This window comes from Amphiura filiformis, chromosome 19 (assembly GCF_039555335.1).
Source record: "Amphiura filiformis chromosome 19, Afil_fr2py, whole genome shotgun sequence".
Taxonomy (NCBI): Eukaryota; Metazoa; Echinodermata; class Ophiuroidea; order Amphilepidida; family Amphiuridae; genus Amphiura; species Amphiura filiformis.
Genome location: NC_092646.1, coordinates 27,907,749 through 27,923,028, shown reverse-complemented (window position 1 = coordinate 27,923,028; position 15,280 = coordinate 27,907,749). Strand labels below are relative to the sequence as shown.

The window sequence follows — 15,280 nt, the reverse complement described above, 5'->3', positions numbered from 1 at the left end:
GAATGTCTAACAACAGCCAATTTCAACTTCCAGAATTATTTGAACATGGGACAGTGTGTACATCATTTTATTTTAATATCATTTGTTATCATGTACATGCTATAATCTTTAGTTTCATAGGGAGCACTCCAAAATTAAGTCAATCATTAGCGGACAGTAACTTTTATGTCACCCAACATATTGCTTTGACTTCAATCACCTCCTCAGGTTCATTTAGATATTTTGCAAGCATTAATCTCAACTCAACACAGAAATTTGAAAAAACAAAACTAAAAACAGGTAAATATGACATGAGGTAACACCACCAGTGGCCACAAATTTCAGATTTGCAATTTGTAAAAGAGTCTTGGTTAAAATACTGGAATTTGGAGTATTTGGCAAGGTCCTTCAGCAGTGCCTGACTGCTCTTCTTGTTTATTGCATAAAAGAACTAGGTCACAACTGAGTCACACGATATGCAACTTGGATCGGTGAATGAGGTGCCGATGTGATGAGGATGTGATTCAATTAGCCAATTTTGGATTTGGCAGACCGCTGAAGAACCTTGCCGAAAATTACTCATGACACCACCTTTTTTTTTCAATTGTACATTGTAAAATGTCTTAAAATCAGCCATGAGTGGTTGAGTAGAGCTTGCTTTTTGTTTTATTAGTAGCATACCCTCATTATCAATTATTCACACAAAATTGAAAAATGAAAAAATGAAAACATAAGTTGAGCTACTTAAAGGATGAGAAAAGTATTGAGGTATGTAATAATCATGCCCCAATTAGGGAAAAGAAGATTAGAGGATATCTCCCTGAATGGGTAACTACTGACTTCCTGAAACTTACTAAAGATAAAGAATTCTATTATGATAAAGCTCATAAAACTAATGATCCACTTGATTGGGATAAAGCCAAAACTCTTCGCAATAAAGTCAATAACTTACATAAAACTCTTAAGAAAAATTACTACAACACAGAAATTGAAAATAACTTACACAATTCTAAGAATTTATGGAAAACCATTAGGAAGGTTATTCCCAGTAAAAATAAGAGTTCAGTAGCTAACATTAAAGTTAATGATAAAGTAACTACTAATGATAATGATACTGCAGATGTTTTTAATGATTACTTTACTACTATTGGTTCTAACCTAGCTAGTAAATTCAATTCTCATGATGAAGATAATATTCAAGCCAATAATTTGTGTGTCGATCATGATTATAATGGTTATAAATTTAATTTCTTTTGTATCTCTGCTGATTATGTTTTTGATCAAATATGGAATTTCTCAAATAACAAGTCTCCTGGACTTGATGATATTGATGTCAAATTATTAAAAACTGCAGCTCCTATTATTTGTAAATCACTAGCGTATATATGTAATCTTTCTTTAGCTACTGGTATTTTTCCTTCTGATTGGAAAAAATGCAAAAGTTGTTCCTATTTACAAAGCTGGTTGTAAATCTAATGTTGAAAATTATCGTCCAATTTCTGTACTAAGTATTGTTTCTAAAATAATTGAGCGTGCAGTTCACGATCAAATGTACTCTTATTTGTCTGTAAATAATTTTCTTAACCCATCTCAATCTGGTTTTCGTTCTCAATATTCAACTGCAACAACAGTTATTGATGTTGAAGATTTTATTCTTATGAACATGGATGAGGGAAAGGTAACTGGTGCCATATTTCTTGACCTTAAGAAAGCTTTTGACACTGTCAATCACAGTCTTCTTCTTAATAAGCTCAAGAAATTTGGCATCAGGGACATTGAACTCAACTGGTTCAAATCTTATCTCAAAAATAGAATGCAGTCTGTTAAAGTAGGTAGTTCATTATCAGATTTAAAACCAATTAACATTGGAATTCCACAAGGATCTATATTAGGTCCTTTATTATTTATTATTTTGTAAATGATCTGCCTGATAGTGTTATATGTAAAACAGTAATGTATGCTGATGATACTTCATTGCTTGTTAGCTCATCAGATCCTCTATGTCTTCAAAACAGCCTCAATCTTAACATGTGTAAAATTGCCAGCTGGTTTAAAAAGAACCACCTCACTCTGAATATCAGCAAAACTAAATTGATGCTTTTTGGTACTCCTCAAAATCTCAGTAAGTACCAAAATATTTCTTTAATTTATGATGGTGAGATTATTGAGAGGGTTGACAACTTCAAATATCTTGGAATTATTTTTGATAGTCACATGACATGGTCACATCATATAGATTTAATTGCTTCCAATGTCTCTAAACGTTGTGGTGTTATTCGTCGTGTTAAATATTATCTTCCAAATTATATTCTCAAAAAGCTTGCTGATTCTCTTGTCATGCCACATTTTGATTATTGCAGTCATGTCTGGTCCAACTGTTCACTCACTCTTTCAAGCAAGTTACAAATTCTCTTGAACAACCTTGCTAGAATTATTCTTTCTGCTGATATCAGAACTAATATTGATTCGATGATGTCTTCTCTCAAGTGGCTCAAACTAGATAATAGGTGGGATAACCATATTCTTATTATGTTATATAAATGCCTTACTGGTAGAGCTCCTGATTATCTTTGTTCCAAATTTTCATTTACCAAATCCACTCATGATCATGTCACAAGAGGTACTTCCTCCAATTCACTTGTTGTTCCTCAATTTAACAATAACTCTGGTAAGAGATTGTTTCAGACGAGAGCAGCAAATCTGTGGAATAGTTCTGTTGATGTTGACACTTTCGCACTAATTATATTTCCTTGAGCCTAAGTGAATTTAAATCAAGAGCTCTCACAAACCCCACTGTTCATTGATTTTTACTTTTGTATTAATTTTCTTGATTCTTGTAATTTCATTAGTATATTGTACATGTATATTTTTCTTGTAATATTTATGTAATATCAATGTAAATTACACCCTGTATGTCACAGGGCCTCTAAGAATAGCAGTGCCTTTACACTGAAGGAGCTACCCTGTATAAAGAAAGTTGAAATAAATAAATAAATAAATAAATAAATCAGGAACTATTCATCTTGATAGCAAAGACACCTCAGGAGGTAATCAAAATCAAACAATCACTCTAAGAAAAAATTCTGATATCCTTTGTGTGTGAGCATTGAAAGGGACAATGGAATCAACCTTAATTAGCACCATGTAGACTGACATTGGACTCCGTCGTTTTGACATTAGCTCAAAGTTACCTTTTCAGAGTCTGGGTTGAGCAGCAGCATAGCTTACGACACCAAAACTCTATGCTGAATGACGACGCCGTGATGGTGTTGTAAGCTATGCTGCTGCTCAATACAGTACAAGACACTGAAAAAATAATTTTTTACCTAATGAATAAACCTTATCAGTAAAATACAGTAGGTTCATTCCAAACTGGAGCTCTCATAATCCAGCTCTCATAATTCAGCTTGTACACAAAGGATGGACTAAAGGTTTCACTTCAACAGAACTAGTATAACTTCAAATTCAATATATCATGCTGCTGTCTTGCATACAACGCAAATAAGCATGTATATATATGATTATTAACTAGCACAGGCCACTCGCTGTATCACGGTACTCACGATTGACGATAGGGAAATAATTCCACCAATGTTCTGTTGAATTCAATCAAACGGTAGGCCATCAATATCTAATCTTCCATATGGCTCTTGATGAACCACTGTTGTTGGCACAGACTATTCGCACACAGCCAAAGTTCACATACTTTGTATGCTGTGAATTTTCGCATATTCATGAAGTACGATTGTTTGATTGTGCATGTCTAACAATCACGCTATACTTTGATCAGTTCGTAATCGGCAGGACTTATTAGGCTTTTATCACTACGCCGAAAAGTAGACCCACGTTAAGAGTGATATAGTTGATCTGTCTGGACTATATTTTGCATGTTAAAGAAAGTAGATGAAGTACTGGACTTCATTTAATAATTTGTAATACTTCTGGCGAGATGTCACAAGAAAATTCTCCAAATAAAATATATTGATATCAATCCGCGATGTTATAAGGCCCTCTGATTATAAGCTGATCAAACTATAGCGTTGCGTGCCTTCGCATATACGGGATAGAGCGTTGCATGTCTTGGGGTACTTAAGGCATTTTTAAATTTTCACACATGAGTATGGAATTCCAAAGTACAACATCAAGTTTCAAGTTGATATCACAGGTACCAACATACATGCATGAAAATCTAATGTGTACAACACAGAAAACTCACATCCATCCACACACAGTTTTACACACACACACTGAGCATCAGTTTCTCTTTTCTATTTTTTTTCACTTTATTCACATTTTTTCACAACTCCTTGCATCTCTTTTTCTTATTGCTTGCTTTCTTGTTTCTCTTACATTAGCATAACAATTTTTATTACTAGGCTCCATGAGCATTCCTTAATGGCAACAACACAAATAGACAAAAGTGTCTACAAGCCTAACAGCCAAATTGCCCTTGAGTAATGCACAGGGAGCCAAACAATTCAACTAATTAAAAAGTGTGTCAATTTCACAAGGACTTGCAATAGGTGATAAATGCTAAATCTGAACACAAGTCTATATGAACCTCACATTACTTTACATTAGATTTAAAGACTTGCATTGGCCTTAGGCACTTATACAACTCATTGCATGCCTTTGTGAAATTAACACAAAACAGAAAGAAACTTAAGAACTAGTCTTGTGAGGCTAAAAACTGAGAAAAAAAATCTTCTTTTTCAGGTGATATAAAGTTACTCTTCCTCCCTATCCCTTCTAGACCAGCTTCTTAGCCTGTACCCTCCCCCAGTCCACCCCACGTTACGCTTCATTGGCTCATCCCACCCTGCGTTTTTGCAATAGCAATTGCGCCCTCCGTCCTCCCATGACAGTCGTAAACAGTACCCCATCCGACTTACTTTAGAAAGCAAGTCCCAATTGAAAGATCTGTGATACGGGAAATTGGAGGAATTTGTACCATAAACTGAAATTTGCCAATAAAAGCATGAAATTGCATTTAAAAAGAAAACTATAGACATTTTCTACATTTTAGCTGCACTTTGAGAAGAAAATATTTGAAATCTTTTCTATCGCCAAATTTCAAGGCACATATTGATTTTCATATTAAAAATAGAAGCGTTAATTATTCCTCCCATTCATTTTACTTATATACCTAATTCTGGTCTTGACATTTCTCTTTTCCAATTAAAAATAGTATATATCAAATCTTACAATTTATACATCTTAATACCATATCAAAATACATCTTAAATCTTAAAAAATCTTAAAAATTACAACTTAGACGAAATTCCAACTGAAACAACTTCTGCAGTCCCATGGTGGTTGTATGCAAACCTGCTTAAAAAATAATCACACACAAAACACAATCTAGCATGTTAGAACAAACTACAGAAATGGCCTAATACAGACCAAAAAACCATCCATAAACCCACCTTTTCAGCGCCGTTGTGGATACCGGCGCGTGTCTGGTGCTACGCCGTGGTGGCGCTGTGCTGTTGCTGCTAGTAGCCACAACTTTGGAAGATTTGAGAGGTGAGACAGGACCTTGGGTTGATGCTGAACTAATTCTGTGTGTTAAAAACAAAAGGGTGATAGTGATGTCAGTTACGTACAACTGATCCTCTTATACATTATAGATTATACATTATAGATGAGATTCATCAGGATCGTCATCATCATCATCGGGATCATTCAAAAGTCAATTAAACCTGTAAGTCTTGGTAACAGATCCAAAAGAAATGAAGTACTCACTCGATATATATTTCAGTTCCTATCAGAAACCTTGTTCACTCTGCAATGGCTGTAGTGTTTCTAGATGTTGCATTCCTTGATGGCTGTGTATTTACGACCAGATCATTTCAAAACAGCAACCTACAAAAGTGGTGACGTCATCACAGCCACCAAGTTCTGCCGGCATCTAGAAACACTTGTTATTGCAGTCAAGGTTCCTGATAAGAACTGAAATATATCGAGTGAGTACTATATTCTTTTGTTACCAGAACTTATTTATTTAAGAGGTTATGTTCTGCAATGTGACATAGCCTTACAGCGACTACTACACTGTATTCAAGACGTACAACAGGCATGCACAACACTTCGGCATTAACAATATGTCAGCAAGTCCTGATAAACAAACCTCAGATACCATATGCACATCTTTTCACAAAACAATGCGCACCTGTTCAAAAACCGTTTGCCTACTACACATTTAATCTATACACTTTATACTTTGCCATCTTAGGGTATTTATTATCAAATAAAATGGTACCCTGATCTTTCAAATTTAATACTGGATTCATTTGAAAAAAAAAAGATTTGATTTTAAAGTTTGAAGCCTTTTGCGCAGCAGAATAAGTGTTAGGAACAACACACCTGCATTCTAATTTTGCAATAGCATTTGACATCATTCTAAGAGATGTGGCAATGTATAGTAATACTCTATCCAACGCTAAGTCTTGACACCACATGTCTGGCATGCAACAATCAACAAATATTCCAACATACCATGACAATGTCAACAAAACCAAACATGTTGCTGCATGCAAATTAAAATTTAATCAAAAAATTCTGTTTGTGCAATTCTTTGAAAGTTTCGCTGATTTTAGTTTCTAAAATGCAACCCCAATGTTGTTAGTAATGTTCCAAATTTTGAGTTACTCAAAGGATCTCTTAGTGAATTATACTCTTTGTCGGAGTTCTTTTGCACATTTTGCCGATGTAGCTCCTGTACTGCATAATGATAGTAGGGTCTTTATGGCTCATTGAATCACATCGTGAAATACTCAGCATCGCCTTATTTGCTGACCAATGCGATAAATACGGTGCGGTTTAAACATGGTGTGAGCGTCGGCTAGGTGCGAATGGACTCTGTCGAAGACTTTGGATTGATAATTTACATCAGTAATGTATTATGATCATTAAAATATGTGGTGTGATCAAGCAAATTAGTCTAAAGTTGGACAAAATCAATTTTCACTTTCTTATAGAATTGTAAAGAGCATTTACAAAGCTACATTTTGCAGAAAACCTATTGAATTTGGACAACCAGTTCAAAAGATATGAGCAGTTAAAGAGTTTCCAAAACAAAAGGAAACAAAAGGAAATACTTCCTTTATTTGCCAATATCTCAAAATCAATATTTCTGACTTCCACCTGATTTTGCTTGAACACATCACATATGTTAGCATGGAAATATTAAAATCTTTAGCCAAGCATTCTCAAGTTATGTTATTTCCGAGGTTGAGCTCTTTAAAACTCTTTGAAATGTATGAGAAGTGCCAATAAATGCTATCTTTGGAAGTCAAAAAAAAAATATATGCAAATGCTCCAAAGCAAGATGAGCTTTGTGAGCATTTAAGTTTGTGCAAATTCATGGAGAATGTATTATGAGAAAATTCTGAGCTTGTAATTATGAATTTTCCTTCAAGCAAATTAAACAAAAATTACAAATCTTTATCAAAATACTGTGCTGTGTTACATGTGATTGGACCTTCAAACTCAAGTCACAAATGCATTCACATATCGGAGCAAATGCTTTACGCTACATATTCTTACTCAAGCCTTGAACTAAAACAACTGAGCTATATGTATTATAATACAAACATGCACATACATACTTTTGCTCTGGCTACCAAGCAAACATATTACAAATTATGCTTCTAATTTTGAAGAAACGACCACTGCATGGGAAAGTTGATTGTTGCACTCCACCAAGTTCAACAAATCACTTCTTTACAACTACTTGAAATCTCAACAACAAGACACCTTCCAAACTTGTATGGATCCATGGATTAAAACACGCATTATGGGAATATTTATAATGGCCATAAATGTAACCATGACCATTTCGTGACAAAATATCAAATTATGTAACCATGCCAATAACCCCACAGTGGTGTAAATGTGCACACATGTGCTCAGACCTCCCCCACACCCCAAGCGCACACCCACGCACCACACACACACACATACATACATGCAATGAATGGGTGTGCTGTACAAACACCTGTAAGTAAATAAAGAGTTTGAGATTTTAAATACAAAATACCATGACTGGTTGGGGTGTGCAAGCACAGCAAAATAATGTGACTGTGTGTGTATTCACAACACTTCTTGTGCACTTTTAAAGTCAAAAATGTCATTCTTAATCATTGGTATTCAATATTAAGCCCTTACAGTGATTGGAGGTTGATGACTTTGTTTTAAAGATGTGAAATAAATGCCTAAATCATTGATTTTAAACTTTCAGCAGAACTCACAATAAAACCAGAGAGATTAGACCCAAACAACTGACTCCGCCATTATTGAGTGTCGCTTGGAGGGCATACTAATGTACCTCCGGATTATAAGCTTCAATAACACACTGTTTGTTTGCCTTCTGCATCTAATGCGTTGTGTCAATAACGGGTAATAACTGCTTTGAAACATGAGAACTTAAATTATCGGTCAATTTCGGGCATTGACAATAAATGCTGGAGATACACCATCTTGGTCTCCATGTGCTTCAAACCAAGATGGCAGATATACCATAGCATTTAATTCACTGCTTGTCAGTGGCGTAGCCAGGATTTTTATATTGGGGGGGCAAGTTTTTGACACAAACCGACAATAAATATTGACAATTCGAGCGTAGCGAGCGAAGCGAGCGGAGCGAGCAACGGGTGGGGTCCAGGGGCCCGCCTTAGGGCCCCTGGTGGGGGTGCAGGGGGGCGAAACCCCCGGAAGCTCGGAGGTTTTAGCGTTGTGGAGGGCCATTTTTCATGCATGTTTTTACTTTTATATATAGTATTTTGTTCCTTTAAAATTGAGTGAAAATCACTAGAGAAGGTAAGGAAATAATGTTTTAACATGTTTTAAAGAGAAAAGTTGCTATTTAATATAGTGTTTGAAATAATTTACGTAGGTTACACAGTGCGCCGGTGTGCCTAAATACCATACAAATAAGTAAATATTGAATCAAATTTCACATTACTGACACTTTTAGTCGGACCCAAGTTCACATGACCGACGATGCAGATGCATGATTTGCCGACCGGTCCTCCGGGCCGGCACTTAGTAGACCACTCAAAATGAACCGACGGTCCAGTCTGAACCGACGGAATGGCATATTGGGGGGGCAATTGCCCCCCTTGCCCCCTCTAGCTACGCCACTGCTGCTTGTAATTTCCACTTGGTACTCTATGGGTCTAATCTCTTTGGATAAACCAACATACTGGGCTATTCCAGTTGAAATCCATACACCCCTTAATAGAAGACATGACCTTGATCTTTCACACAGGGGGTGTGAATCCGGGTTATCTGAGTGGGTGACTCCAATTGAAACCTACACCCCCTGTGTGTGATATTAAGATTGTGTCTTCCAGAGGGTGTATGGATTTCAACTAGCACAGCCCAATCATGTCAACAAACCATCACAAGATGCAACTCACAAACATATCATGCACTAAACAAACCAAAACCATTTGAACCCAATTTATAGGCACTGATTTGGACATGCAAAAAACCCAAACCATTTATCACAATCACACAAGTAACAGAGCCCTGTTCTTTGCACCAACACATGAAACAAGTTGTGGCTATTACAGCAGTGGCCTCCTGTACAAGATTTCTGAGGGGGCAAAAATGTTACAATATACCCACTGACAAGTTTCCAGAAGATCGGAGTCGGGACAAATGATCAAGTTATGACAAATGTGTGAGTCAAGTGCAAAATATTGGGCTATTCCATTTAAAATCCACACTACCCCTGTGGAAGATTTTGGAAATATCTTCCACAGGGGGAGTATGAATTTCAAATGGAATGAACACATATAGCAACTCCATTTGATTTCCATACACCCTCTGAGAAAGATTCAACATGAATCTTCCACAGAGGGAGGGTGAGTTTCAAATGGAGCAGCATTTATTAATTCCACTTGAAATTTATACTCCCCCAGTGGACCATATTTCCAAAATCTTCCACAGAGGTAGTGTGGATTTTGAATGGAATAACCCATTGCAATCTGGGTCTATAATTAGCAAGACCTGAGAATTTTCATCTTACATTGGCCTAAAAGAAGATATGCACCACAGTATTTGGTTGTGTTGTGGTATTTTGAGCACCTTGAAGCCCTGCTTCCCAAATTGGTACATCACTCCTTGAACTAATAATGTTAATAAAAAGTATGTGCATTTCTAGAATAATCAAATTCTTGTTCCATTCAAACACTCTCCAAAATCGTAAATCTGTGCATGACCATCACCACAAGGCAGCCATTCACTTAATAAAACATTCTCATAATGCATGACATGAACAAATTCTGTGATACGTGACTGAAAAGTGTGTGTTTGGAAGGGAGTTGAACGCAAACATTGCCAAATAGCTGCTCCATGCTTACTTTTTACTACTTGTTGCTGGTTTTGTCCTGTGTGCAAAAATAATCAAAAAATAAAATACAAGGGCAAAATAATAGTGATTAGCAAATTTTCCCATCTTAAAACAGCTACAATATTTTTGCTGCCATGGCAACCATGTAAACACATTAAACCATATTTACATTTAAAAGAACACTACATGTAGTCGCAGTACAACTTGCAGCCAAAATGTTGATCTTGTGTATGGAAGCATGCACAGTGCAGTTTGTGAAGGTGTACTGCTTTTTGTAAAGCCCAAAACTTTTTTTTGACAGCGAAAAACCGGTGTCTTCTGGTGTGCACTGCATTTTCAAAGCCCGCAAATGTTCAACGCTTTAGCCAAATTTGTCAGAGCACCTTTTAAGCTAAATTTCCAGAGCGCCTTAGCAACTGTCAATAAAATTCCCGGTAAGGTGACTATTAATTAGACTTATCTTATTACAATACTCAAACTATGTACTGGGCACAAACCATGTTATGCTTTGTCTGATACATAATGGGTTATTCCAGTTGAAATCCATACACCCCCTATGAATGACATGTCTTTAATCTCTCACACAGAGGGTGTAGATTTCAAATGCAGTCACCCATGCAGGTAAAGCTTATTTGAAACTCACACTCCATGTGTGGAAGATTACGGTCATGTCTTCCATAGGGGGGAGGTGTGGAATTCACTCAAATGGAATAGCCCATTTCCAACTCTAGACTATATTTAGTCCTCAAGCTTTTGTTTGAAAATCTTTGTCAAAACATTCAAATAGCATTTTCTACTCCATAACACTCCATGACAGGTGCATATTAAATATTTACCCTGAAATATATTAAAATCATATTAGTGCTGAATTGTTAAGAATTTAAATGTAAGCATGCAGATTCTTTAAAAACACCACAAAATATTTACAACACATCAGGTTTTCAATACTTTCACAACATAAGCTATGCACAGTGCATAAATAATTTTCCATTCTCAATTACAACTATCAGAAAGTTCCCAATTAGAATATGTATTGGTTTATGCCTTAACATTGTGGTACGTTCATTTGTCAAAAAAATATTGCAGACTGCCTATGTAGGTAACCAACACTAGGATCCACAACATGCTCATCTATCAAGGCATAGTTCTTTAACCCCAAGATTTGGGTACAAAAACTCACACTCTGCAACTTGGGGTCAATTTTTGCACTATGATTATGTAATCGAGATTATTGGACTATGCCATTGGGATGAGGCTCTTGTGGTTCATAGCGAAATTTTCCTACCAATAAGCAGATTGCATGCACCTTTCTGTACACATTGAATTTTTACAGGAGGAGAATGGGGCGGGCAAATCATGCATCGCTTGGAAGGGTTGATAAGGAGGAAAAAAAATACAATCTCCAAAAAGGAAAACAAGATTCTAAGCGATTAAGAAGTTTCATTTGAAATTAAGTACTTGACCCTATGTAGGATTATGTGATTACTTGTATATATGTTGTTGAGCCGAATATCTTGAATGTCAGCCAGATATTTGGTCTACAGCGTCACTTACAGATTTAGCTGTCAATGACATTGTGACAAGAAAGAACTTCATGAACTTTCTTTCTCAAAACCAACTACAAGCCAAAAAATAATTATCACATTAAGACCAAGCCCAAAGCAAAGATGTGCATAATTCAGTACCTCAAATTAATAATACACAGAGTAATATTATGTGAAAAGTTGGGCAGTGGCTAGTGGAGCGGCAGGGATGGCCATAAGTGAGTTTTGGCTAATTTTATTTTACAACATATCAATTTTGATACAAAACATTGTTGTCCACCCAATATATCTTTTTAACTTCCTAAGGTCCTGGTGAAAAAGAATTCTTCCTCTTTTCTCTATGTTGCAAAACAATTGCGTTTTAGGCCAATAATGACCACTGATAAAGTTACATATAACAACAGTGTTAGAATTTGTTGCACTGTAACTTGCTATCTGTTGAAAATCTAGATCTAGCACAGTTATTTTGTTCTTGCAAATTATCAACTGTGCAGACTTTTAAAGATTACCAGAATCAAATTTGATTCCCACATTGAATCTTTTCACCAAGAAATTTCCCGAAAATTTATTTGTGGATTCTTGCTGCCATTCTAATGTAAGGATACACACAAACCTAGCAGATGCACCCAAACCCGAGAAGAATAATACAAGGGTAGATGGTAATCTACTTCATATTAGTTGTAACTAATACATGGCTATATAAAAATTATACAGCTACAGAAAGAGCAACTTAAAATTGTCTACATTAATGCTCATGCAAGACTGAAAATAAAACAAAACAAGTTTGGTTAAAAAAACAGGGATTGCCAACTTTGTTTAAAATGGATTTCATTTTGAAAATTTATCAAAAATTAGAGATATAAATCTAGAAATTAAGGTATCGTATGAAAGGTAATGGGGTCGAGCCTGTGTTCACAGGCTGTATGTAGTGCCCATCTCTCTTTCAAAGCATTACTAACTCTGACCTCTCTAGTGGTGTGCTGAATTAAACCATGATAAATTGAATTAACCCTAACAGAACTAGGACTCACTAAAGCTCACTATTAAAACCGCTCTGCGTGCATGCATTCCACAGGACTTGATGACGCACTCAGACCAAGTCATATATATACCCAGGGAATCGTTGGCGGGCCAACGTCACCTGTGTAGCTACATGCTGGGGATCTTCTGCGTGGCATGCGAGGGGTCCGAGGTTCAATCCCGGGGTGCCAAGTGACTTTCTTCTTCATCTTCTCTCCTTTTTCGCTCCTTCTTTCCCTTCCGATAGCCAAAAACCTCGGGTAGGGTTAGGGTTAGTGACCATGCATATTTTCCCTATATGCCTTCTTAACCCTAACAGAACTAGGACTCACTAAAGCTCACTATTAAAACCGCTCTGCGTGCATGCATTCCACAGGACTTGATGACGCAATCAGACCAAGTCATATATACCCAGGGAATCGCTTGGCGGGCCAACGTCACCTGTGTAGCTACATGCTGGGGATCTTCTGCGTGGCATGCGAGGGGTCCGAGGTTCAATCCCGGAGGTGCCAAGTGACTTTCTTCTTCATCTTCTCTCCTTTTTCGTTCCTTCTTTCCCTTCCGATAGCCAAACAACCTCGGGTAGGGTTAGACCAAGGTCATAAGTTGAGCTCAGTACTAAAGAATCACAAAATGGCATGTTCACACAGCATTAGCACTTGAGATTCACTTGGGAATATCACACTATCCCTTTGATTTATTGGGAATAAATTTGGGGATGGACAAACATAGGGATTCAAATCCTCAAGACAGTTGCACAGCAGATATGGATGCCACTACAGTTGGACACAATCACAAGTCATATTTTAAAATTTATGTCTGGAGTAAGCTTTCATGGTGTACCATTTTATTGACTTGTGCAAAAATATTCAAATCAAAGAAAGTTATGTTTACATGTCCAAACTATTTTATTTAGGTATGCTACATACAGCTAAGATAATCAGCACATCAATTGGCAATTGCAGATTTTGAAAGTGCCTTTAGTTGGTGTAGCTGCCAGTGCTTGCAACAGAAATCTAAGCAAGTATTTGTGAACAGCATTATGTTGACAATCCCTGCGTTATTATTACATCTACTACACCTATATACAAAGACCTTGCACACTGCCCGATTTGGCGCCGTTTACAGCACATACATTAAGTCGGGTTCTGATAGGCTATTTGAATCACGTCATCATCAAATCAGCTTTTACTACCAGTGCCTCTTGCGTAGCATTGCATCACGCTGGTGTGACCTAGTAGTACTCGATCGTTAGGCCAGTGTGAAAGATATTTGCAAAATAGTGTAGCATAGCATACAACTACATGCTAGCAGGTCAGTCCTATGTACATGATTACCTTAAAAATGTTCGTAGTGCTTGATGACTAAAAAAGTGAGATGAAGAGAAAAAAGACAAAATAGAATGTCATACTAAGGCTTCATTTCACAACAATACATTGTAAAGTACCTAAACTTAGCATAAGCAGAACTTTATGTTGGATTTAAGACTTACAATTGAAGTCATTGTGAAATCAAGCCTAGGTTATCTCTATCCCCTATAGTGTGTCTCGTCTCAACTTGAGAGTAATGCCATGTGGTACATTCGCATTGGCAGATTCAAATTAGTGGCTCCTTGTGGTTGAGTAAACAGCGTACGGACAAATCACCCTTCTACGCATGTGTTTCTGCCCAGCGGGCTAAGGTTGGCGCATCTGCCACTGTGAAATCCAACATGGCGCTACTCTGATCTTGAGACAAGATACACTCTAGTCACCTGTTATTTACCAGCAGCTTAATGGTATTAATTTTCTTCTTTTGGCAGTAACTTGGACCCAAATGAGCCATCCATGTGTGGCTATCACATGAATCCATATGCACCACCCAATGCTGCGACCAACCACCAGATTTGTTAAAAAAAGTCATGCAAGTCTTGAAGGCGACTGCAATCAGCGCTCTTCATTCATTCCCCTCAAAATAATATCAGTATCCTTCACACAACTCCTGTAGCCTTAATCGGGGATTTTCCCCTCTTTTCAGCAAAAACTGTCATCCCTTTCAAAGGAAGTCTACATTATATAACATTAAATATAATGTCAACATTCTCTGCTCAAACTCACCTTATTGGCTGTGTGGTTGATCTTGTATGCAGTTTACCATCTTCCACTCTGAAACAAAATGCATCAACATTTTGGATGTTAAAGCAGAATTTAATAGTGGTGTTCTATCAATGTAATTTCTATAATGTAGACAGGCCATTATTAACACATTTAATGTTAATAACCCAAAGCTGGGAGTATTTGACACTTGGGTTTCAAATTTGAAATGAGTTCACTGCCTCATCCTCAAGAATGATTTTTCTCCGATGCTTTTGATACCTAATAAAAATGGTCATGCATTG

The 15,280-nt window shown here is 36.7% G+C and overlaps 1 protein-coding gene across 9 annotated transcripts in view; it reads right to left on the bottom strand.

Moving 5' to 3' along the window:
- Positions 1 to 15,280, bottom strand: part of LOC140141132 (dual specificity protein phosphatase CDC14AB-like) — a 130,524-nt gene that overhangs the window by 18,980 nt on the left and 96,264 nt on the right. For 6 of the 9 annotated variants that reach the window (XM_072162928.1, XM_072162921.1, XM_072162924.1 and 3 more), the window contains exons 12-15: positions 15,000 to 15,047; positions 14,241 to 14,267; positions 10,350 to 10,376; positions 5,406 to 5,540 (exon numbers count right to left, since the gene is read on the bottom strand). In XM_072162928.1, the coding sequence (XP_072019029.1) occupies positions 5,406 to 5,540; positions 10,350 to 10,376; positions 14,241 to 14,267; positions 15,000 to 15,047 (237 nt within the window). Of the gene's footprint in view, positions 1 to 3,425; positions 3,576 to 5,405; positions 5,541 to 10,349; positions 10,377 to 14,240; positions 14,268 to 14,999; positions 15,048 to 15,280 lie in introns of those variants that run through there. The other 3 variants (XM_072162929.1, XM_072162922.1, XM_072162923.1) reach the window with 3 other exon arrangements.